The sequence below is a fragment of the Sceloporus occidentalis genome, unplaced genomic scaffold (genome assembly GCF_023333645.1).
Source record: "Sceloporus occidentalis isolate IW3139 unplaced genomic scaffold, rSceOcc1.0.p SCAF_5, whole genome shotgun sequence".
Lineage (NCBI taxonomy): Eukaryota > Metazoa > Chordata > Lepidosauria > Squamata > Phrynosomatidae > Sceloporus > Sceloporus occidentalis.
This window is the reverse complement of record NW_028316985.1, coordinates 104,246,712-104,271,861: the sequence shown is the minus strand read 5'-3', so window position 1 is coordinate 104,271,861 and position 25,150 is coordinate 104,246,712. Positions and strand designations below refer to the sequence as shown.

At 40.9% G+C, this 25,150-nt stretch overlaps 1 protein-coding gene across 8 annotated transcripts in view; it reads left to right on the top strand.

Annotated features, from left to right (window-relative positions):
* PCLO (piccolo presynaptic cytomatrix protein) overlaps window positions 1-25,150 on the top strand; it is a 288,390-nt gene that overhangs the window by 142,034 nt on the left and 121,206 nt on the right. For all 8 annotated transcript variants that reach the window (XM_089525010.1, XM_089525004.1, XM_089525006.1 and 5 more), the window contains 2 exons: window positions 422-5,570; window positions 5,965-7,970. In XM_089525010.1, coding sequence (XP_089381136.1) covers window positions 422-5,570; window positions 5,965-7,970 — 7,155 coding nt within the window. The remainder of the gene's footprint in view (window positions 1-421; window positions 5,571-5,964; window positions 7,971-25,150) is intronic.

The following is a 25,150-nucleotide window of genomic DNA, read 5'->3' as shown; positions in this document are numbered from 1 at the left end:
TAAGTATATTGGTATTTATTTCCAAGTATTTGTAATTGCACTTTATATTTTAAAATATGCTTCAAAAATAATCTGTAGAATTTTTTTCCTGTTTTTACAGTGAAAAGTGCCAAAATTAATTTAATCATAGTTTTTATACAATGCATTTGCAATACATTTAATTATGAAATATTAACTGATTTGATATATTTCTGTTTACTATTAGATAATGAATTTAGTGCATGCTTCCCTTGCTCCCCCTCCACACACACAGTTTAACCTAATTCTTTTTTAAATTTTTATTATAGCCATTAAAGATGCAATTATGGTTAAGTAAAACTATGAATAAAATAATGAGTGGCGTTATGAGTAAAATTATTGTTTAATTTCCTTGTAAAGATGGGTCTTAATAACAGTGTGTGTGTGCATGTATGTATTTTAGGAGAAAGAAGATGACAAGTCAGACGCATCCAGTTCACAGCAGCAAAAAAGTCCACAAGGTCTAAGTGACACTGGATATTCATCCGATGGTATCTCAAGTTCACTTGGTGAAATTCCAAGTCTTATCCAAAGTGAGGAAAAGGATGTGCTGAAAGAATCTTGTAAAAAGGAAATACTTTCACAGGAAAGTAGCCCAACTAGTCCCTCAGATCTTGCAAAGTTAGAAAGCACTGTCTTATCAATTTTAGAAGCTCAAGCAAGTACTCTTGCTGAAGAGAAGTCTGGAAAGTCCAAAGACATTTATGGTGTTTACAGTGAGCATTCAAGAGTCCCACATAAAACAAAAACCCAGCTTGGTGCACCAGAATCCTACAATGCTGATGAGGAAGATTTGGCAAAGCAAAATATTCAAGGAAAATATGGAGGAGCTCCTGAAGAAGGCGATAAACAAGATATTCTATCCCAGAAGAGCTACAAAGGGAAGGCAGACACAAGAGAAGATGCATCAGCCAGAAGGCAACGCTATGACTCTCTAGAAGATAGCAGTGAGAGTGAGAATTCACCTGTCCCACAGAGGAAAAGGCGGACTAGTGTTGGTTCTTCAAGCAGTGATGACTACAAAGCAGAAGACAGCCCAGGTTCAGGTGATGATGAAGACTTCATTCGAAAACAGATCATGGAAATGAGCGCTGATGAGGATGCTTCAGGTTCTGAAGATGATGAATTCATCAGGAATCAGCTGAAAGAAATCAGTATAACTGATAGCCATAAAAAAGAAGAAATGAAGAATAAAAAAGGAATACCTGGAAAACATAAGAGGATGACACGTAAAAGCAGCACAGGTTATGAAGACGATACTAGCAGGCGCCATTCTTGGCATGATGATGATGATGAGACCTTTGATGAAAGTCCAGAACCAAAATACCGGGAAACAAAAAGTCAAGACAGTGAAGAAATGAGTGTAACAGGAGGAGGTGGACTTCGTCGTTTCAAAACAATAGACCTCAACAGCACCATAACAAATAAATATTCTGAGGATTCTCAACAGCCAAAGAAGAGTTTATATTTTGATGAAGAACCAGAATTAGAGATGGAAAGTCTTACAGATTCACCAGAAGACAGGTCAAGGGGAGAGGGATCTTCAAGTCTGCATGCCTCTAGTTTCACCCCAGGTACATCTCCTACATCTGTCTCATCTCTTGATGAAGACAGTGACAGCAGCCCTAGTCACAAAAAAATGGGTGGAGAAAGTAAGCAACAGCGTAAAGCCCGGCATCGAACACATGGACCTCTTCTTCCAACTATTGAAGATTCCTCTGAAGAAGAGGAGCTTAGGGAGGAGGAAGAGCTGCTAAAAGAGCAAGAGAAACAGCGTGAGCTCGAGCAGCAACAACAACAACAGCAGCAGCAACAGCAGCAGCAGCAGCAACAGCAGCAGCAAAAGAAGAGCTCAAGCAAAAAATCTAAAAAAGACAAGGATGAACTCAGAGCCCAGAGAAGAAGAGAACGGCCAAAAACACCACCAAGCAATCTTTCACCCATTGAAGATGCTTCCCCAACAGAAGAATTGCGGCAGGCAGCAGAAATGGAGGAACTACATCGATCTTCCTGTTCCGAATATTCACCAAGTATTGAATCAGACCCCGAAACTTTTGAAATCAGTCCAGAAAAAATAATTGAAGTACAGAAGGTTTATAAATTGCCTACAGCTGTGTCTTTATATTCTCCTACAGAAGAGCAGCCTGTTGGGGTTTTCAAAGAAGAGAGCAGTAAAAAGATTTTAAAAAGCGCTGAAGAGGTATATGAAGAAATCCTGCAAACATCCCATAAAGCCAAGATATTTCCAGATGCAAGTGAAAAAGATGATGCGTTTGAAAAAGAGCCTTTATATGGTGGCATGCTAATAGAGGACTATATTTATGAATCTTTAGTAGAAGATGCTTACAATGGGACTATGGAAGCTAGCCTCATGACAAGACAAGAGGAAAGTGAAGAATTTAGTCAACAGAAGGACAAAGAGAAAAAATCAAAGCCTCTAGATCAGATATATGGAGAACCTATGCAAAAGACTACTGATGTACAAAAAGACTATTACAGAATAGATCCTTTGTGTTCAGTTATGCCACAAGAAGACATTGTATCTAGTTCTTACATCATGCCAGAAAGCCATGAGATAATTGTATTGGACAATGTAGCACCTTCTGCAAGTGATGAGAAGCAGTTGTTAGATGCAGATGCTGCTTATGAGGAACTTATGAAACGCCAAAGAATGCAGTTAACCCCGGGTTCCAGTCCAACCCAGTCATCTCCTAAATCAATATCTGTATCAGCTACAAAGACAAGTACATCTGGAAAGGCAAAGGATAGCACATCCCTGATATTAAGTACAGCCTCAGTGGTTTCAGACATATCTTCAGTGAGTTCTGTAGTGCTTCCCATTCCAGATGTTAAAATTACTCAACACTTTACAACTGAGGAAATTGAAGATGAATATCTCACAGATTATGTCCGGGAAATTGAAGAAATAATTTCCCAGGAGACATCCATACTGACATACTCAGAGGCCTCAGAAAGTGCCACATCTGTTTTACCATCAGATACATCATCCCTTACATCATCAACATCTTCAGTATACACCACTGGTAGTTCTTCCCCTGTAGCTGGACCAGATAGTATATCTCCAGGCTACATAGAAACGGTGGATACCATTAGCAAGTTATCAGATTCAGAAGGGACAAGTTCAGTGACACAGGTTCCTATAAGTTCCACAAAGGAGAGCACTGAACCTGTCATTTTATCCCCTAAAGAGGCACATTTAGATGAAAATGCAACCTACATAGATCAGAGTGTAGTGTTGACACCTAAAATTGACTCCTTCATGCCAACATCTATAGAAACAAAGCCACAACCCCTTGTCTCTGCTGCCTTGGAAACGTTCAGACTGGAAGATGACAAAGCCCAAAAAGATGTGGCAAAGTCTGAGACTATGAAGGAGGTTTACAAAGATGAACAGGCAAGAGTTCCTATTAGTGTGACAAGAAAAGATGTAACAGATGCTATTTCTGACCAGAAATTTACACATACAGCTCCAGATACAGAGATGGCACCAGTGTTTTCCTCTGTTCCTTCTATTGTGTCTGTATTGCCACCTGCAGCTTCTCCACTTCCCACTGTTACTTCCAAAACATTCTCATTTTTTCAAAGCTCCTCTTTTGATTCTCCTGCTCAGCCATCTCTATCTCCACCTCAGGCGGTTCCACCTCCCCCTCCTGCTCAGCCATCTTTACCACCACCACCACCGCCGCCACCACCACCACCCCCTCCTCCTCCTCCCCCACCACCCCCACCTATTCTGCCTAAGCCAGCTCTTTATCCTAAAAAGAAACCACTGGCCATGGCTTCAGTGACAACAGTTCCCACCCTGATACCATCTGTCAGCAGTGTCAAATCAGTAGAGACATCTGCTATTAAAACCAGCGGGCTGCCCATCACAAAAATATACACATCAACACCTCCTCCTGTCCCACCCAAACCAGCTTCAATTCCAGCAGGACTGGTGTTCACTCACAGACCTAGTGAAGTAATAAAACCACCCATTGCTCCCAAACCAACAGTTCCTCAGTTACCAACAATTATTTATAAACCAACAGAGATAAAGCCAAAACCAGATGGTTTGGCTTTAACCAGCAGTATGACTTTGAACTTGGTTTCCCCTGTTGAGTACAAGTTGCCATCCCCTACATCCCCCTTATCTCCACATTCTAATAAATCTTCCCCAAGATTATCCAAATCCTCTCAGGAAACTTATGTTGTTATCACATTGCCCTCTGAACCTGGAACACCAACAGAGACTATTACTTGCCAGGCAATTACCAGTTGGCCTTCGGGATCACCCCACAAAGAACAGGCTCCACAGACTGTGCAGTCATTATTCACTCCATCTATGAGTACTCTGCAAACACAAAGCCTAATTGATCAAAGCAAGGACATTACAGATGCTTCACAGACTATTTCTTCTATTCCTTTCACTGCACGCTCAATTTTTGAGATAGTCCCTAGGTCAGCAACAGAATTAATAACAACAGAGGTTGCCAGGACTAGCGTGTCTTTGATCAAAAATGGTGGATCAAGTAGTGTTTCCATAACGATTCCTCCAGAACCCACTCATATAATGGAGCCACCCAGATATAGAGAGAATGGAAGATTCCATGTCTTTGGTGATGTTATTGATCTTCGTACCTTGACTAAAATGGACATTGAAAGGCCAGACAGCTGTATGGACCTATCTGCACCACCTGCAGATGTGAGAAGGCAAATTATGGCAAGTGACACTTCTGGGAGGCCAGTAAGTACAGTTCAGCCAGCTATCATAAACCTTAGCATTGCATCAGCAGCTGATACTTCTTTAGCTTCAGTCCCTGGAACAATTACAATTGTGACTTGCACAACTACTGTAAGTTATAGTACAAGCACAGAAAGTCTTGTAGATTTAGGGCATGCAATGACAACTCCACTGCAACTAACAACATCAAAACATTTTGAGCCTGGAACTAGAGTAACAAGTAGTACGGCACTTTCTTCAGACAAAGATGAAGTACCAATAAATCTGTCCCGTGGTATTCCCGCACATGCAGTCACATGGGCCACTACAAAGCCCATTACTGTACCTCCTGTAGGGGTAACTAATGGTTGGATTGATACTTCCACTGCTGCTGAACCAATGGAAATTGGAGCAGTTGACCTCAGCACCACAAAATCCCATAGAACCATGGTAACGATGGATGAAATGTCTTCAGGAATTGTTACCACTGTAATAGAAGATGATGAAAAGCCTGTGGACTTGACTGCAGGGAGAAGGGCTGTTTGTTGCGATGTGATTTACAAGTTACCATTTGGCAAGAGCTGTACAGCTCAAGCACCAGCAACAACATTGCCAGAAGATCGTTTTGGTTACAGGGATGATCACTATCAATATGACCGTTCAGGTTCCTATGGTTATAGAGGAATTGGGGGTATGAAACCTTCTATGTCAGATACAAATTTATCAGAAGCTGGACTGTTTTTGTACAAAAGCAAGAACACATTTGAGTACCAAGCAACTGGAGCAACTGATGTAGCAGTAGACTTAACCTCTGGCAAAATAATGACAGGTCAGTATGACAAAGCATCAGATCTTTCTTTCACATGTAGTAATGGTGTTGCTCCCCTCATTTCAGGATGAATTATTATTATTTTTTCTTTTTTTCCCTCCCACTTTTGTTAAACTTTCTGTTGGACAGTGTGGCAAACTGTGCTGGGATTTACACATGTATTTTTTTTGTTTCTTCATTTTACATAAATTATTTTGCACAAAAGGTACCTGCATGTGCCTGCATGTTCAGAAAATGCTTTCTCCCCTCTCCCTGCATCGCTAAAATAGATCATTGAAAATGAAGATTTGCATGCCGTTCTCCCTGCTCTCTGCTCATTATGGGATGGCTTTCTGAATCCACCAAAAGACTTTGTTTTGGGGAACTCGACTATAACTCTGCCCTGTAATTTCAGGTGAAATTGTGGATTACTCAAGCAAGATTACTGGTCCTTACCCAGAGACTCGACAAGTGATTTCTAGCATTGGGATCAGTGCACCTCAGTATTCCCAAGCAAGAATAGTATCATCCCTAGGCTCCCCTTATGGCATTGGAAGTGTTTTGAAATCATCTAATGGGGTTGTATATTCTTCAGTTGCAACTCCAGTCCCATCTACATTTGCTATCACTACACAGCCGGGTTCTATTTTTAGTACTTCGGTTAGAGACCTGTCTGCTCTTCATACAGTTGACACACTGCCCTCATTATCAAACTTGCAACAGAGCCAGGCACTTCCAAGATCATACAATTTCTTGACAACTGTAGCCTCTGAAAAAGATGGTTCAATTACTGGTATTGACATTGACCCAGGGTTGCAACCTCTCCCTTTAGAAGCTATTACCACTGAGCCAACAAACTTGATGCCTGTTTTCACAACAGCTTCTGAGGCCTTTGTAGATATAATTGAGGATGAAGCTACACTCCTTATTGCTCCTGGAGAAGGCAAACAGCAACATCTTGACTTAGAACGTGAGCTTCTAGAGCTTGAGAAACTGAAGCAGCAACGCTTTGCAGAAGAGCTAGAGTGGGAACGCCAAGAAATACAAAGATTCAGAGAGCAAGAACAGTATATGGTTCAAAAAAAGCTTGAGGAGTTGCATTCTATGAAGCACCACCTCCTATATCAGCAAGAAGAAGAAAGACAAGCTCAGTTCATGATGAGGCAGGAATCATTAGTTCAACAACAACTGCACATTGAACAAATTCAGCAGCTTCAACATCAACTCCACCAGCACTTGGAAGAACAAAAAATCCACCAGATTTATCAGTATAATTATGACCCTTCTGGAACTGTATCCCCACAAACAACCACAGATCAAGTCATTCTCGAAGGACAGTACAATGCGGCCAACAGCCAGTTCTGGACTGGTGATGAAGCTGCCACCACTTCTGCTGCCTTGGGGATTGAAATTCCACAGAGCCAAGCTTGGTACACTGTTCAGTCAGATGGTGTTACACAATACATATCCAGGCCTGGCATCCTAAATTCTGTTTCAGAGATGTCTCTTAAAGACATTGATGCAAGAGAGGAAAAGCAGCTGAAAAAGAGGAGCTCCATGCCAAAGCTCCGTGGCCCATATGAGGAAATTGATGAAACCTTGGAAGAAGACCCTAAGTGTCTAAAAAAGATAGTGGAAAGTGGAGTTCAGACTGATGATGAGGATAGTGCAGACTTGGGCTACACAGACAGGAGAAGGAGAATGAAAAAGAGTGTAGATACAAGTGTTCAGACAGATGATGAGGACCAAGATGACTGGGATCCTTCCAACAGGTCAAGAAGGAAGACTCATGGGGGGAAATATGAAGGTACCACTGAGATGGACAAGGCTAAGCCATTTCCCAAAGTCTCCAGTATTGCAGTGCAGACAGTTGCCGAGATTTCTGTACAAACAGAGCCTGTAGGGATGATAAGAACACCATCAGTGAGGGCCCAGTCAGATGCAAAAATAGAAATAATAAAACACATTTCAGCTCCAGAAAAGACATACAAAGGAGGGAGTTTGGGATGTCAGACAGAAACAGACTCAGATACACAAAGCCCCCCATACCAGACAGATACCTCCCCTCAGAAAGATAAAAAACGCCCAACACCATTAGAAATAGGTTATTCATCCCATCTCCGACCAGAGCCAACACTTCAGGTAGCCCCCTCCCCTCCCAAATCCCCCAAAGTACTCTATTCTCCCATTTCACCTGTATCTCCAGCTGCAGTTATAGAGTCAGCCTTTGTACCCTATGAAAAACCTGTTGCTGAAGACATTAGTCCTCAGAAGATTCTGAATGCTGATGTCAACACAATTCCTCAGCTGAGCCCAAAGTCTGCCAAGGTGATGCAGCGCTCTTTGTCTGATCCTAAACCTCTGAGCCCAACAGCAGAAGACCCTTCCAGAGGTCATTTCCAGTATACCGATGGTTTCTTGGTAAGAATTGCTTTGATTGTTTAGTGTGGCATTCAATATATGGAAATTGCTTGATTCATGTATGTGAAGATTTTAATGGGCAGTTCTGGAAATAAAATTCTGGAGCCTTAGAAACCTGATACAGCAATAGTTTTTTGTGGGTTTTTCAGGGTATGTGGCCATCTTCAGACATGCCAGCCACAGCTGCTGGTGAAACATCAGGAATAAACTCTTCTAGAACATGGCCAAATAACTAAATAAACCCACAGAAAACTACTGAGATGGGACTGAACTGCAAAGTTTATCCAGTTCATAAAACCATAAATTTAGTAGGGTTTTTCCATACATTTAAATTATTTATATTTATTTGGTTTATGAAATTAATTCTCTTGTAGTCTGTAATACACGGAACTCCATCAAGGAAGTGATACTAGGGAAATGAATTATCTTCCATACCTTTTCCCTTTCTTTGTGTTTGTATGATGACAGGGCCAGGAATTCAGAACAAGGTCTAAATATATCTTAGGAGATTTATCTAATGTTATCACATTCTGGATATAATATTGAGGGAGACAGATTGCAGACTGTCTGCTTTATATAATCACCCTTTTATGGGTTTTGTGGCCTTTCATTTACTTGTTTTATGGACCATAGAGGTGTCTAATCCCTTTGATCTTATGGGTATTTTTACTCTCTCCTCTCCAGGGATAATGTTAGGCTTACTGTAGGCTATTTATTGTTGTTGTTGTTAGACATGGAAAACAAATTTATATTAACTGAGATTTTTAAATTATACTCCCCTCACCATATGTGTTGTGAGACTATCGACAAAAGGTATATATACTCTTTTGATTTTTCATCATCAGAAGGCAACTTCTAGATTCATTTCTCCGACCTTCTTTTCCTCCCAAAAAATATGCACAAGAATAAATCTTGCCAAAAGAAATCCATGATAGCTTCATCATAGGGTCTCCGTAAGCTGGAAATGACTTGAAGGCACACAGCAATGACATACAGATGACAAAAAAATGTGTATATTTGAAAAAGGGTCAATCATGTATTTTAATCGGTGGTGAAAATGTGTACATGAAGTAAAATGAGTAAAAAGTACACTAATGTAGAAAAGTGTGTTCATCAACCTGCACATGTTTCTCTGTGGGCAAGGGGGGGGGGGGGGAACAGTTTCTCAGCTTTAAACAGAATTGGCACTAGAAGAGAATGCTAATGTGATTTTGAGAAACACCACAAAACAAAACTGACAAAGTTTCATATCTCTACATGACTAAAAGATTATCATAATAAGGAGCAGAACTCTTATTTAGTACTTTATATCAAGCTTAATGTATACTTATAGAGATTTTGAGCATTAGAGTGGCCTAATTAAAAAGAAAGTGAGTGAGTGTAGTGCTATATGCTGTTGCATATAATATCCCCTATTTTAAAAGCTTGAGACCAGAAGTTTTCCATATTTCATACCTTTTCAGACTTTGAATGCTTTTATTTACATATACATAATGACACATAATGAGGCTGGAGAAAGCTCGAGGATCTGTGAAATGGCAGGTGAGGATCCCCCCCCCCCCCTTTTATAGATATTCATGTTTCTCTCCAGCCACATCTCTCTCCAGCTTTGCAAATACATTACATGTACCTGTGTTGTCGCTCAAAAAACTTTGGATTTTGGAATGCTTCAGATTTCAGAATTCCAGGTAAGGGATACTCGACCTGTACTGAATAAAAAGGAGAAAGGGAAAAGAAATCTAGCAGCACCTTTAGGACTAACTTATTCAACTGTTAGCATGAGCTTTTATGGGTATATTTCTTCAGATTAGCAGATCTCATGCACAACTATTGCTTAAATTCATAGTCTTTACAGTCAGCCAGCCACCTCTTCCATGTAGTCGTATAGACTCAAATATAATTGCTAGTCCCTACCTAAGTAGACCCACTGTATCACTTGGATTTCTTTTCTGTTTAGCAATGATCCAGTGAATTTTCCCCAGCTGAAGCTAGCAACTGAATGTAGGTCATAGAGTTTTGGTGCCATTTTGGAAAATCTCCCTACTCATCACAGAGATGTGGCTTCTGTCCAATAAACATTTGGGAACATCAAAGACTTTCAAGACTTTGAAACATCAAAGACTTTCAAGGCCAGCATCCATAGTTTTTTGTTTTGTTTTGTTTTTGTTTTTTTGTGGGTTCTTTAGGGCTATGTAGCCATGTTCTAACAGAATTTATTCCTGACATTTTGCCGGCATCTGTGGCTGCCATCTTCAGAGAAACACATAGCCCAAAAAACCCACAAAAAAAGCAGCTGAAAAATTAGGACGATGGAAAATTAATCAGAATTGTCCCTGCCAAATCAAGACAGTTGGAAGGTGTGCAAATCCACTTAGAAGTGGCGTACTAGAATTGTATTGTTTGCCCAAAGATAGAAGAAATATACAAGCCTGAAATAAAACACTGCAGTATAGGTGCTCTTTTTCAGAGGCTCTAGACAGACAGCCTTGATGTCAGCCAGAACACCCTTTGATGTCTCTCCCATTTCCACATACTCTAACCAAGCAAGCATCCCATGCCCATGAGCATGTCAGTCAACCCTTGTAGTGATGGCATTAACTATGCCCTTACTGTAGCAAGCAAGAGGTTCTGTAAAAGCAACAAAATCTTCCTGTTTGTTCTTGTGTGTTCTATATTCTTTGATTGTCCATATATTTTTGAGTTCTGGCATGTTAATTCATCCTGTGCCCTGTTCATCAGTCAGCCCTGGTTTACTCCTGTCTTGTGTTGTCATTTGTTCTTTAGTTCTGACTAAGGATGTCAGACTAAGGGCCTGAATAGATAGGGCAAAATAAAGCTGCTTCGGGTCACTTTGGAGATATGCTGTTTAAATGACACATGTATCTTAAGAGGCCAGAAGCTGCTCCAAAGCTGCGCTCTAGTCCTTTGGGCTGGAGCATGGCTTTGGCACAGCTTCCGGACATCTTTCTTTTTATCCTGCTTCAAGAAAGTCTTTGAAAACCACCGTGTTTGTCTGCTATTCACAATTTGGGACTCATCTGCACAAAATTTGCTCATGATTGTTTTGTGCAGAAAACAGCATTTTTGCTGTATTTGAGCGCAGACATGTAAATTCCTACACAAAGAGAGCTGTTTTCTGCACAGAACAACACATGTGAATTTTGTGCAAAATAAGCCCCGAATTGTGTTCAGTTCTCTTTATTATGGTCATAGACCAGCACAGGTAAAAAGTTGATGCAGAATAAAAGAAGATAATAGCAAAAACAAGGTAAAAACACCAGTTAAGACAGTATTTAAAATATCCTTATAAAATCCAGTGTAAAATCCAGTGTGGCAAGGTAAGATTAATACTAGTATACTGCAGAGGCCATTGCCTGTTGGATTTTAACTGCAACTGCACAGAATCTGGCAACATTATATGTTATATCTAGATTGGTGTCTGAAAGCAACAAAGAAATGTAAAATTGACTGGTGTGTCCTTGATGTCTTTACAATGGAGGCAAGATAAGGCTGAAGCCAATGTCCCTGTAGTATGAGCACTGGGGTAGTATGTGCTCTGTTGCCTCTAGTCTGTCTGAGAAGGGGATCTTCTTATATCAGCCTTCAAGAACCACTGAAGGGAGGGCATGGCATTGTAAGGCTTGAACTGTGAAGATTCTCATCAGCCCATGATTCTTCCTAATGTTTTTCAAACATTTTCAGATATTCTTTCCATCTCTGGTTTATCCCTGTTTCTAATTTGCCCTTCAATCCTGACTTGGATTTTCTTTCAAATCCTGCTCCCCTATTCAGTTCTGATTTAATGTTCAATCCAAACTACTCCAGATATCCCATGGTTTCTAGCTCTAGATCACCTCAGATTGTCTAGCTACCTCTCTCACCTTGTTTCTTCCAATTTTGTAGAAATGGATGCACTTTTAATGTAACAAGCTAATTTGCTGATTGGTTAAATATTAATTAATATACAATAGAGCTTTAAAGATTTACTGGAAACATTTTTGCCTGTGGGTGGATTCAATATCATTGAGCAATAAAATATGAACAAATGCCAAAATTAAACAATAATCACAACCAAACATAACCAATATTTATTCTTCTCTGATTTTTATAGCATTTTTGTTGACAATACATGAATAAATTATTAGTAAGATAATTAAAAACCAAACATCTAGTATAGACAAGACTATATTAATATATTTGCACTGTTATTTGTATTCACTGTTTTTAGTGGACATTAGAAATAGGAAATATTCCTGATTTCAAATGAAATAAAGCTATAAAAGCCATCTGTCTCTTGGATTGGGTAGTATATAATTAATAGCCCTTATTTATTATAGGTAAGCATTCATCTGGGGAACCTGAGTCTTAAGGGAACATTGCAATGGAAACTGCCAAAATCTCTTGGCATAGTTAACATTATTCAGAAATAGGCCATATTTTTGCTGTTAATGTCTTTGAAAGTAATAATTATTAGGGGAGTGTTCCATATGGAAGCATAGTAAATATTTAGCAGTTCCACACAATTTGGTGCTGCTCCTCTCCCCTAAACCAACTAAATCACATTTACATGTGTGTGAGAGAGAAAATGTGTGTATGTGTGTTTTAACAGACTTTCTATGGAGAATGCCTTAGATATCCTAGGGCTGAGATCAAGATGAAAGTTTGTGCATGCATTTGAATATTAAAAACAAAAACAAGCACTTTTAGATCTCAATGGCCTGTTACAGACTGCCAAAATAAAGCTGCTTCGGGTCTCTTTGGAGGTATGCTGTTTAAATGATGCATGCATCCTAAGAATCCAGAAGCTGCACCAAAGCTGCACTCCAGTGCTTAGGAATGGAGTGTGGCTTTGGCGCGACCTCCGGACTCCTAGGACCCATGCGTCATTTAAATAGCATACCTCCAAAGAGACCCGAAGCAGCTTTATTTTGGCAGTCTGTAATAGGCCTTGGGAGATTATCACACCAGCCCTTTTGTTGCTGCAGTCATGCCAGAAAATAGAATGGCAACATATCGATTGTAAAGCAATCATCACCACATTCGCTTTCATTCACACAACCAGAGCTGCTGTTCCCATTGCATTCTCTTCCTGTCCTGCCCTGTAACTCCACCCTCCCTCCCTTGTGCCTTATCCAGCAAGCCTTTGGGGGGGGGGGGGGGGCTTTCAACTTTCTTCATGCAGTTCCAGAGCTCTTCACCTGATTTAAACTTTTAAACAGTTTTTTTAAAACTTCAGAGGCTGAACAGCTCCAGAATTGCACAAAAAGACTGAGAAACAAATTTAACAAAATACCAAGGGGGAGGGGAGGAAAGGACACTGACACCACATGACTAGCAATAACTCCAAGTTCCCTGGGAATGGCTTTCTGCACCCAGGGCATTGTGCAATTGCCATTTCATTCACAGGTTTCCCCCATGAATGAAAAGGGATGAAGAGGGGAGGTGATGGGTCAGAGGTGGCTTCACACGATCAGTATCACTCAAGCTACTTTTTCCCCAGGGAAATCACACTTTAAAAGCCATATGTGATAATTTTAGGATTAAATTAAGCTTCCTTCCCAATGCTGTTGAAGCTTTTTAAACACCTGAAACAGCAACGATTCTTTTCACATTACCACACAATTGTGAACTGATGACACATTGCTGATGCATCTTCTTGCACTACCATTCTGTTTAATCGTCAGATATCTGAGATTAAATAAAGCAGTCTTGCCTTCATTGGAAGTGAATTATCCCTGAATGACCTATGGTTAACTGCGTGACTGACAGCTATTCACAAGGTTTTTCTATTCATTTAAAGCAGCAGCAGTAACAAGAATTGACTACAGGATACTTACTGTCTAGCCACAATATGGTCTTATAAGATCCGGAGAGTTTCAATCCTGCTTCTATCCCACTATTTAACGACTGTGCGATAATCTCCTTTGTGTGGGAGATAGGAGCACATTCTTTACTTTCCCTCTGAATAAATAGGACTCAAAAGTGCAGATCACAAAGATACAAAGCAAAATCCATAAAATCAAACTCTAAACACTGAAATGTTCCTGTCTAAAAATGAAGACCAAATTACAGGTGATGTCAGTCCCATGAAGAAAGCAATAAACAAACACACACATTTTTCTAAAGCATATAGCTACCTTTAAGGGTGCGGGAAGAAGGAGAGGATTTAAAAAAAAAAAAACCTCTACCACAACACATACCTTGGGAAGAAAGATGATATTTGGTATTTACATAGGCAGAGTACAACAAATTTTGGTGCTGACCTTGTGCTTCTTAAAATTAGTCAATACTCTGTGAACTGGTAATTACAAAAAAAAAACCTCTTTAACATGTCATTGTTTTGGGACATGTGTTTCAAGAGAGATCAGGAAAAAAAATACTCTCTTAGTTTATAAAAGCTCCTAGAGCTGGCTTTCATGAATGTGGTTGTGCTTGCAGCTACTACAGAAGCACATGGCTGGCTTATCCAGAGAAAGACCAACTATGAGTAGCCTTTTGGAGAAGTAGGAAATAAATAAATCACAATAACTGTAATCTATGCATCAACAAGTAGTTATTTAGAAAGACAACAGGGGCAGGGGGAGATGCCTTGTTAGTTGGTTATATTTCTGGGTATAACTCCCAGCCACATGGTTCAATTGTCAAGTACCAGTGTTCAGCTTTCAACTGGGATGGAGCCATATTCTCAAGGCTTGTGGCCAGATAACCTGTGTGTCCATAGTGTTGGCAGTCCTGGTCTTTCCACCACTGTTGTACAGTCGGCTTCCCACTTTTGCAGGTTCGTGAATTTGATTATTTGTGACTTTCTCTTTGGTATGGCTGGGAAGAACATGTGCATACTTGCCCCTCATCAGGGAGAAAAGCCCAGGAAGTTGGGAGCAGCCAGGAAGGGGTGCATGCCCACCCTCCTAACTTCCCCTGTGCTTTGGCCAAATGAGGGAGGCATGGGGGAAGACAGGAAAGGCATGTGCACATGGGCATAGAGGAGCACATGTGCATATTCCTCCTGCTTTCCACTACATATTCAGTTTTTCCACTTTTGTGAGAGTCTTGTGCCCTAACCTCCACAAATATGGAATGTAGACTGTATCTATTTTCTTTAGGTGGAGGGAACCAACAGTGATATTCATTGCTTTTTTTAAAAAAAATCACACTTCATGTGTCCCTTAGATACATGCAGAAGCAAAATTGATCAAGTGCTCATATATGTAATGTTGGAAGTGCAACAACACTCTGCACTGATGAGTTGAGAATGCCTCCAGTTGGGCAGTAGCAATAGGATTAGAGAATCTAAAGTTGCATCTGCACTACAGAAATAATCTACTTTGACCCTCTTCAACTGACATGGCTCCATTCCCAGAATTCATTAGCATGGAGCCATGGTAGTTGAAATAGGGTCAAACCAGATTGTGCAGTTAGATAGGAATAGCACCATGAGGAATTTTCCTATCTTTAGAATGAAGTTCCTGTAATAAAGCTTTATTTTGTTTATTCTAAGCCATTGGTGTATTTGCTCCTTAGTCAAGATCTCTAAGTGCTGCGTGCACTAATTCTAATATGTACAGCCTCAAACTGTACAAGAGCATCAAAGGATGAGTGGCATACCATGCACAGCTCCATGGGAACAGCATCATTAACTGACTCACACCTAGGATAAGACAACCTAAATGCATCTTGTGTTTTTTTGAGCACTACTCCTAAAGGCAAGACTCTGAAGTTAATATCTGGGGGACAAGGTTATACAACAATCATTTTCCTCTCCCACACCTCCTTCAGAATCTTTTCCCTAATTTTTCTAAACCCACAACTAAATGCAAATTCTGAGATCTAAAGAGACAACAAACTTTTGTAGAGGATCTCAAAACCTATTCTAAACCTCTCCTTTAAATAATGGGATACCATCTCATCTGGGTATAACTGTAAAAGAACAGACAAGCTATGAACATTAAATGGACTGGGCCCCTTTTAGAGGTGGGGGGGCTCCCGCACTAACCTTATTAGTCTGGTGGTCTTTACCAATGTTTCCCTTGGGAAAGTTTCAGAAAGAATGAGAACCTCCACACACCAAACACTATTGATGAAACCTAAATGGTTTGCTTGTGGACATACCCTTGGTCCCAAACTCCTGACACAGAAGCTTCTGTTGCTGCCCCTGTCTGCCCTGGGGTTGAGTAGCAACTAAAGCTTGCACCTTCTACAAGATGTGATCACCCTGTGGTTGCATCCCTAAATTGGATGTGCTGGGGCCATTAGATGCTACATCCTCAACTTTGGCAGCATCTGACTCCCAGTGGAGGGTGGGGTCCATAGCAGATTTCATACAAAAAGTCTCATTGTAAAGGAGCCATGCCAGCCCTGAAAATAGCTAAAATGACCACTATGGCTGCACCCTAGCTATGACCTCGACATAGATTTAAAATCCAGTAGGCCAATTAGATCATGTCCTATCAACCTTGTACATGTGCAACTTCTCCTTGTCATCTAATTATACTTGTATGGTGAAACTCACTCACTCAACTATTTCTCTCTGATGGCAACACAATAGGTCTTTATATCCCACTGCTGCCACCAATATGTGACGGCCACCCCCCTAGCTGCCACCAAATTGCACAATGAGACCCTCGAACTCGAATCCCTCATTTGAGTGACTCCCACACTTTCCCTTTACCTCTGGGCCACTCTACGGCCACACAGGACACTCACTATTTTGAGTGTTCTGAGCAATGCAAATATTATTAATCCCTGGTAATGTTTGGTTTATAGTTTCTTATAAAACCTCAAGTGATCACACTTTGAACCAAAACAAAAGAAAACTTTATTTCCAAAATAGTTGGTTGCAGTATCTCTCTTCTAGTTGATATTCAGAGTTGATATGGTGTTTATGTGCTCAAACGGTTACAAAGTATAATAATTCCTTTTACTGTATTTTCCAAGTGGTTCTTATATTTCTGGCTCACACAGAAGCTTTAGACGTTCTCTGTCCTTTTTAACCTTTCCAGTAAATTGTGCCTCCCCTCGTCACTCTTAATTAAACTTCCACCTTGAACTTTCTGAGTACTCAAACCCCTTCCTACTGCCCCCTTCACCAGTGTATCTCAGCCACCTTGGCTTTTAAAACCCCTCAAGTACTAATAAATCTAATTTAACACATTCCTCTCTTCATACTTATACATGCTCTTGGGAGGAGCCCCCACGTTTTCTTGGCTAAGCTCCCATTGGTTGTTGATAGGCTCACTCTGGATGTTGCCAACACTCCAATCTGTCTTTTGTCCACTGTATTTATCCTTCTTTTCCAGCTCTGAATAGAGAGAATCCCCCCCCCAAAATCTTTTCTCTAGTAAACTCAAGCCGAGTGGTCACCCAAAGAGAGCATTTGCTCCATGTAAGAGATAACACAGCAGCATAATAACTACTAGTATTAAGGCCCATGCAACCAAAATCACACTCCTGTGTAGAGTTGGGCCTGCCACCAGAGCAAAATTAATCTAAGGATACCATAAATTAGACTGTGTAGCCAAGTTCACCCTAGAAACATCTATTTCAATACAACTCATGTGTTGCATCTGTCCCCCTGTTGCCCTAAAGCCCCCACGTCCACATATACTGAATCGCTACTTCATCAGGCAAGTCCACAGATTCTGGGACTCCCTCCCAAAAAATGCACCTGGATTGCCTCAGTGTTCTGCAATGGATCATCAACCTCTTCCATTTGAAACTAGTGTTCAAGAGCATAATGGCAAGCAAGAATATGGTTAGTTATTTTTTATTTTCCCCAATTTTTTTCCTAACCAAAGGGGGAGCCTACTTGGGTTGAACCCAGGCTTTCTCTAAGGCATCAGGCCAAGTCAAAGTTGCTGCTAACCCACCCCTTCCACATCACTACTAGAGGATGAAGGCAGCTCAAATGGTGGACACTTAGCAAGGTGGCTGCCTCAATGGCCCCTTGCCTTTTGAACTCCCAATACTTTCTTTAGGATTCATCCCACCTTAACAGGGCAATAGTCCTATTCCAACACTGCAACAACTGAATATACATTGAACAGGACAGTCCACAAAGGGGGACTATGAGGTCTGCAGTGACCTAATAAGGTCCTGAAACAGACATGCAGGAAAGTACAGCTTCCAGCCGCTTTGAGGGCAGGGTATGCACATGACGCATGCCCCCAGAACAGCAGGAAGCCACGAGGAGAGTGTACATGGCCAGGAAAAGCCAGTCAAAAAGGAGTGGCAAAAAGCCAATCCTTGCCAGAAGTGTACTAAGGGACGCAGCAGCAGCCAGCTTCAGAACTGCAAGGTCCAGCCAACATGCCCCTGTGCAACTTTGTGTCTGACCGGTGCTGGGGTGAGCCTATGAGACATACCAAGCTGTAATTGGTACTGCAGAGTCCTAAATGGGGTGCACCAGGCCTGCAGAGGCTTAATCCTACTCTAGAAAGCCTGCAAAGACCTTATTGGAGCCTACCAGGAAAGTGGATTAGGCCAAAACAGCAAAAATTGATGTGGGGGAGCGGGTACCAGGCCTGTGAGACTTCACAAGGCCAGCAGAGGCCAAATGGCACCTGAAAGGCCTGCAGAGGTCCAATCAAGGCCTATGAGGCCTATGGTAACCTAATAGCCCCCTCCCACTAGGTCTTCGGAAGTGCAATTAGGGTCTATATGGCCTACGTAAGTCTAGTGGAGCCTATGAGGCCTGCGGAAAATAAAGTGGTCTATGGGGCCTCATTAGGGTTGCATCATCAGGAAGACTAATTGGGGCAAAAAAACTTCCCTGACCAGGAATTGAACCTGGTCCATGGCAGTGAAAAGGCATAATCAGCCAACATGTCCATGAAGACTTCACTAGGGCCTAAGAGGCCTGAGCAGGGGGTTATGAGACCGAAGCCTAATTGGTGTCTGGGAAAGTGGCCAAATGGTTGATAAGACCAGCTCAGTTCCCAAACAAACAAACCACCAGCTGGCAAAGCCAGTGCGAAACAGCAGACAAAGTCTCTGGTTCCAAGTCCAGAATCACAAGAGGTGTTACGAAAAGATTTGACAAGAAATCCGAGGTCCAGGGTATAAGACAGGCAGGTCGATAAGGTCAAAGGTTTCAGAAAGTCAAGACAGGTCAGCAGTCCAAGAAGCAAGGTTTCAGTCCAAAGATCAATGGGAGCCAGAGCCAGAGTACTTTTCCCAATGAAGTCACATAATCACTGGCAACTAGGCAGGCATCCTGCAGCTGCTTAAATGAGCATGCTGAAGGCATTCGAGTGCATCTGATTGCCAGCATGTTTCTGTTAAAGCCTCTGTGAGTTTTGAAGGCACTCCCTTTTGGCTCAACAAAGATTGAATATAGGCATGGTCCCTTGATCCACCTCCATATCCAAAGATTCTGCCACAGGGAGACTTGACTGCTAAGCCTCCTGAAAGGCCATAGATTCTGCTGGAGCAGGCACAGCAGAGCTAGGGCTGGACACATGCTCCATAGGTGCAGACTCAGGCCACTGAGGAGACTCTGGCTCATCCTCTGAGTCCTCCGAGTCTTCCAAGTACTCCTCCAGGCTGGGCATGACAATTAGGACCAAATGGAGCCTGAAAAGCCTGCAAGGCCTACTCAGAAGTAGACCCCCACAGCTACCCAGCAGAGCCTGTAAAGCATCTAGGGTCTACTTGAGTCTGAAGAGGTTGTGGGTCCAGTCTCCTACAGCTACCCAATCAAGCCTACAAGAACCACAAAAGCCCAAGGAAAGGTCACACCCACACCATTGCCCTAACAACCACAAATCACCCTAATGTATGCTGATGGCATCCAGTTCTCTATCTCCTCCTTATCTAATTCTAAGGAAGCTGTCTCAGTCCTGGACTAATGTCTGTTGTGAATAATGGACTGGATGGGGGCAAACAAATTGAAACTTTCCAAACAAGACATAGGTACTCCTGGTCAGTCAAAAGGCAGATCAGAGAACAGGGACTCTACCTATGCTGTATGGGGCTACATTCCCTCTGAAATCTCAGGTTTGCAGCTTGGGTGTTCTCCTGGACACAATTATGAGCCTAGATGTCTAGGTTTCAGCAGTGGCCAGAAACACACCTGCCCAGTTAAATATAGTGTGCCAGCTGTATTTTGTGAGGCACCAGAGCCCTCTGACAGAGCAGACCAAATACCTCAGCAAACTACAAGTCCCAGAATTCTGTAGGATAGATTCATGGCAGTTACACCCATAGAAGCCTTTCTGCTAATTCATTTCATATCCAATTAATAAAAGCAGGTTGCTTTCTTTTGTTGTAAAGATTGCTCTTGATCTGATTATATCCTGCAGATATAAATGTTGGTAGAAGTCTAAAATAAATTGAGATTTTTGTTGAAACAGCAGGATGAGCTAAAACCTTAGGAATAAAAGTGTATAAGGCACAATTAGCATCCAGAGCTTGAATGGAACAATAAATCATGCCACCAGACAGTAGAAGTATATCTTGCCTATCATGTATAATATTGTGACATAAAATATGCTATAAATAAATTGATAGACAGTTGAATTAATAAATGATTAACATGTGTTTGGAGATTTAAAAAGCAATGAAGAATAAGCCTTAATTTTCTTTGTGAAAATGTCATCATCTGTTGCCAAATACCTGCTTATATGTGCAATACCTCTGGTGACACAAGACAACTGATTTCTGAAAACTACAGCTAAATACTTGTTACAGGTTTCTGTGTTGTCCGATAACTTAAGATGATAATGTTACAGGATTTTAAGCTAAAATCTATATAACCAATGCTTTAGAAAATGATGTGATGTTTATTACCCAATTTGCATCAGACAGAAGATAAAAATCCGTGAGGTTTTAACTTGGTTTGCATTTTTAAGTGAATTGTTCTGATTCTCATTTCTCAAACCAATATGCAGATCAGAACAATTGTACATTAAAATTGTTACTTCTCCAAATATTGCCATATAGTTCTCGGCTCCAAAAAGAAAACATAACAAAATGTAATTAAATGTATGAATTTAAATACATTTATATTGAAATCCTAATGTGTGTGTGTGTTTTAACATCACAGAATGACGTGTAAATGGAAGAGAAGAAACCATGCTGAATTGATAAGGACCTGAAACTAACTGGTCCATCCATCCATATGCCATGTCGCATTTTCTGTAGATATTTTCCTGCTGGACCACAGGAATTTTTTGTGGTCCAGCTTCATGTAATAACCAGATAAACTGGCAGTAGTGGAAAGTTTTCTTTTGGTTCTCAATCTGTAAATCTATTTGTGATGCGGTTATTTTCTCTAGTTACTATTATGGAATTTTGAGAAGCAAAAAGAATTAGTAAAGTTGGCCCCTTAATATATGAAAACTAGAAAGGCAATAGAGACAGTAACAAGACTTGACTGGATGGATGACTAAAATAGTGTAAGAGACTCCATTTGAAAGGCTCTAAAATCCATTGTGAGTCATTTTGGCGGGTTACAGACCGCCATTTTAGACGCCCCTACTCTTATTACGGACAGAGTCCGTACAATATGGTGGCGCCCTGTTCATACGGGTGCCGCCATTTTGACGTAGCAGACGCTCTGCGTCCACATGTGGCACCCCGGAAGTGACGCCGTGAGTGCGCCCTTTGGCCCGAGAAGGAGCGTGATTTCTGCACTCCTTCTCTGCAGCGTCCGGGAGCTGCGCCATTTAAAGGCTGTGGTTCCCGGACGCTGCAAGCGGAGGCGGAGCCAGACCACCGCTTCTCGGCAGTCTGTAACCTGCCTTTGTGACCCGGGGTTAAAACATTGCTGTTACACAAATAAGAAGCAATGGGATGTGTGAGCATTTCCTATTGCATGAGTGCTTCCTGTAATTGGTTAGATGCTTGCTAGCCTCATCAACAATTCTTTCAAATTGGAGAAGACAAAATAAACAAAATTGTGTTTCTGTAAAGAAACTATGATAATACATGTCAGAATGTTATACATAGTTGTAAATGTTTTTATTAGCATTATTGGTTTGTGTACACATATGTTGATTTTGAGCTGATACACGGAGAGCAATGGCAGTGTTTGATTTGTATGTACCATAAAGCCCATTGTCCAATTTCAGAAGATTTTCAGAACAACTTTTCCCAAGAAGAAACAGAATGGTTAAAACACTCTTAAAATGAACCAAATATAACTTGAAAAGAGGGATGGAAAATATATTTTAGTTAGGGGGTTATGAGCAAACATGTTGAGTCTGCATGCCAGCACATTCAAAAATGGGGCAGGCACCCAACTGCTGGCATATGGTCCTTGACCTGACCTCCCAAACTCCATCTCTCTCCCTCACTCTATGAAACACACATGCACACACACAAACTGCCCCCTTAAAAAAGTTTTAAACATTATCAATCAAATACGGCTTTTCAAAAGGAAACATGGACACCAGTATAGCTTTTTTTTTAACAGCCTGATTACACTTGTAGCATTTTTAAAGTAAGCATCATACTGTTAGGAAGGACAGGAACAGCCATTCCCTGTCCAGCTGTGGAGTACACACACGCCCACATGCATGCACACACACATTGTCTTTCATGCTGCAATTAGACTTTTTTTAAAGACCTCCATTGTTGCTCATTATAGTAGGGCTATTTTTTAAACCACAGTATTTGGAACAGTTAGCCTTCCTCACTGCAACAGCACTCCCTCCCCCCAAATATGCTCCCATGCTGCAGTTAGGTATGTGGGGATAAAATAGGGAAAATCTCTTCTAATCAGCAACTGAGTAGTTATATTATTATTATTATTATTATTATTATTATTATTATCTCTTACCCACCACTCCATGGACTGAGGCAGGAAATAACAACAATCAGTTAAAACACATATCAATTTAAAAGGACAAATAAGATGTAAACATATTAAAACAATCCACATTTAAAATTCACAATTTAAAAATCATCTGGGAAAACCTGCCAGAAGAGACTGGTCTTTAATACTGTTTTGAATTCGGACAGGGTATTCGGCTGTCAAATCTCTTCCAGCAGGTCTTTCCAAAATCTAGCTGACAGTTGACAACCTAGTCCTGGCTGACTGGAGTAAACGTGCACCAGAGGACTTGAATGTAGGTAACCTGGACCCATACCATGCAGGGCTTTAAAGGTAATAACCAACACTTTTACCTTGCCCAGAAGCTAATTGGCAGCCAGTAGAGTGGTTTTAATATTGATGTAATATGATCACTCCTGAATGTCCCAGTAATCAATCAATTTAAAGATGGAGAACTCCCTCCCAATCTCAGTTTTTAAAATTGCAGGCTTTAAACCAATGCAAGATCCCCCCCCCCCCCCCGCTTTTAAACAGAACATGAGACAAAATTATAGGGAGCCTTTATACATTGAGCTGAAATTTTGTCACTGTTGACCCAAAGCAAAACGGTTGATAAAACTGGAGTTAGTTGAAGTGACCTAGAGGAGAGAGAGAACTTAGGTTTCAAATTGTGTGGTAATTATCACAGGCGTTTGTGTTGTTCTATTACTTCCAGTTTGTTATGTCAGTAATTCTTGCAATGATGCTTGCAATTGGGACTGAGAGAAGGGGGGAAATGTGTAATTAGATGTGAACAGTAGGAAAAATTCAGATCTATCCCAGAGGTAAATAACCCTCTCAATGAAGAAAAGCATGTGAGAAGCTGCTATAAAAATGCTCAGAAGCCTTGCAGCACAATGTCTCAAGTTCCCTAGATCTTTAATTAATATAGTATCAATCAGCATTTGCAACTGGTATTTCAAACTAAGGAAAAAACAGAACTGCAAATGGATGAACTCTCAGTATAAATTGATTAATAATTTGCTTTGATTGTAGTTGCACACTGAGAGAAAATTAGTTTCTTTGATTTGGTGGTTGAGACATTGGACTGGGCAAGGGTGATGGAAAGCTGAAAGCAAAACTGAATAGCACTCATTAAAATGTAAACACGTGCAGAAGTTGGTGGAATGTAGATTAAAAGACATCTGTGAAAAACAGCCATTGTATCAACTGTGGTGAACTGTAAAGGTTAACTAAAGACCTAACTAAATGTAATGTTCAACACCGATTTGAAAAAGGATGCTTAACACTGGGGCAGTATAAACAGGCAAAATAAAGCTGCTTTGGGTCACTTTGGAGGTATGCTGTTAAATGACACGTGCATCTTTTAAGAGGCCAGAAGCTGTGCCAAAGCAGTGCTCCAGTCCTTAGGATCATTTAAACAGCATACCTCCAAAGTGACTCAAAGCAGCTTCATTTTGGCCTGTCTGTACGGACCCACTATTGCTTTTATTTTCAAAGGGAAGAAACTGATCAGGAGAAGAGGTTGTCATGCAGTACAGAGTAAATAACAGTCTGTACTCCTTTTCGTTGCCCCTTTTGTCCATCAACTGGATAAAAAACAGGAGAAAGAAAGTTCCCAGCCAGGAAACTCCCATTTCCTCCCAACCCACAGTGACTGTTTTAGTTTCTGATAGTTCTGGAAAGCTGGAAAATATGCGAGCAGGGGGAAGGCAGTATTTGTTCCTACCTTGTCTCTTGTTCACCTTTTGTGGGCACCACAGAACCATAGGGCAGGCTAGGTGCATCACACTGCCAGGGAGAAAGTGGAATGCACACATCTTTTGTCTGCTCACTTGACTACCATTTCCTGCATGTCCTGCTGAGCTCTACAGCATGAGCTCTACTGCTCATGATTGGTATGAAAAGAGATTGTGCATCACCTTTGGGACTAATTGTGCAAAAGGAGTTGGCTTGAACAACTTCCTCAGATGCATGGAGACACCACATAGACCAGATCTATAAAAGTTTATGCTACAACTTTGTTCACACAGTTAGACTCAAAGGTGCTGCAAGATCCCTGTGTATACTAATATTCCAGACTATGGCTATGGCTCTGAATTCTAGCTGCTAGTGGTTAGTCATTCTGGTTAATCAATCAAGGCATCTCTCTGAATTTCAGTCCTCTTGGTTGTGACCTGTTTATAATTCAGTGAAGTCTATCACAATTTGTTTTTAGCTTTTAAAAGAATTCTACATAGAGAAAAATCACAAGATGTATCTTTACAAAATTTGCAAACTAGTATGTTGCATGTAATACCAGCAGACACTCAATTAGTTTTTTCCCCTTTTTTATCGAGAAAGTCTTTGATTATGTTTTATAGTATATCTAGACAAAACAATGTTTCATGTTATGTTTGAAACTCAT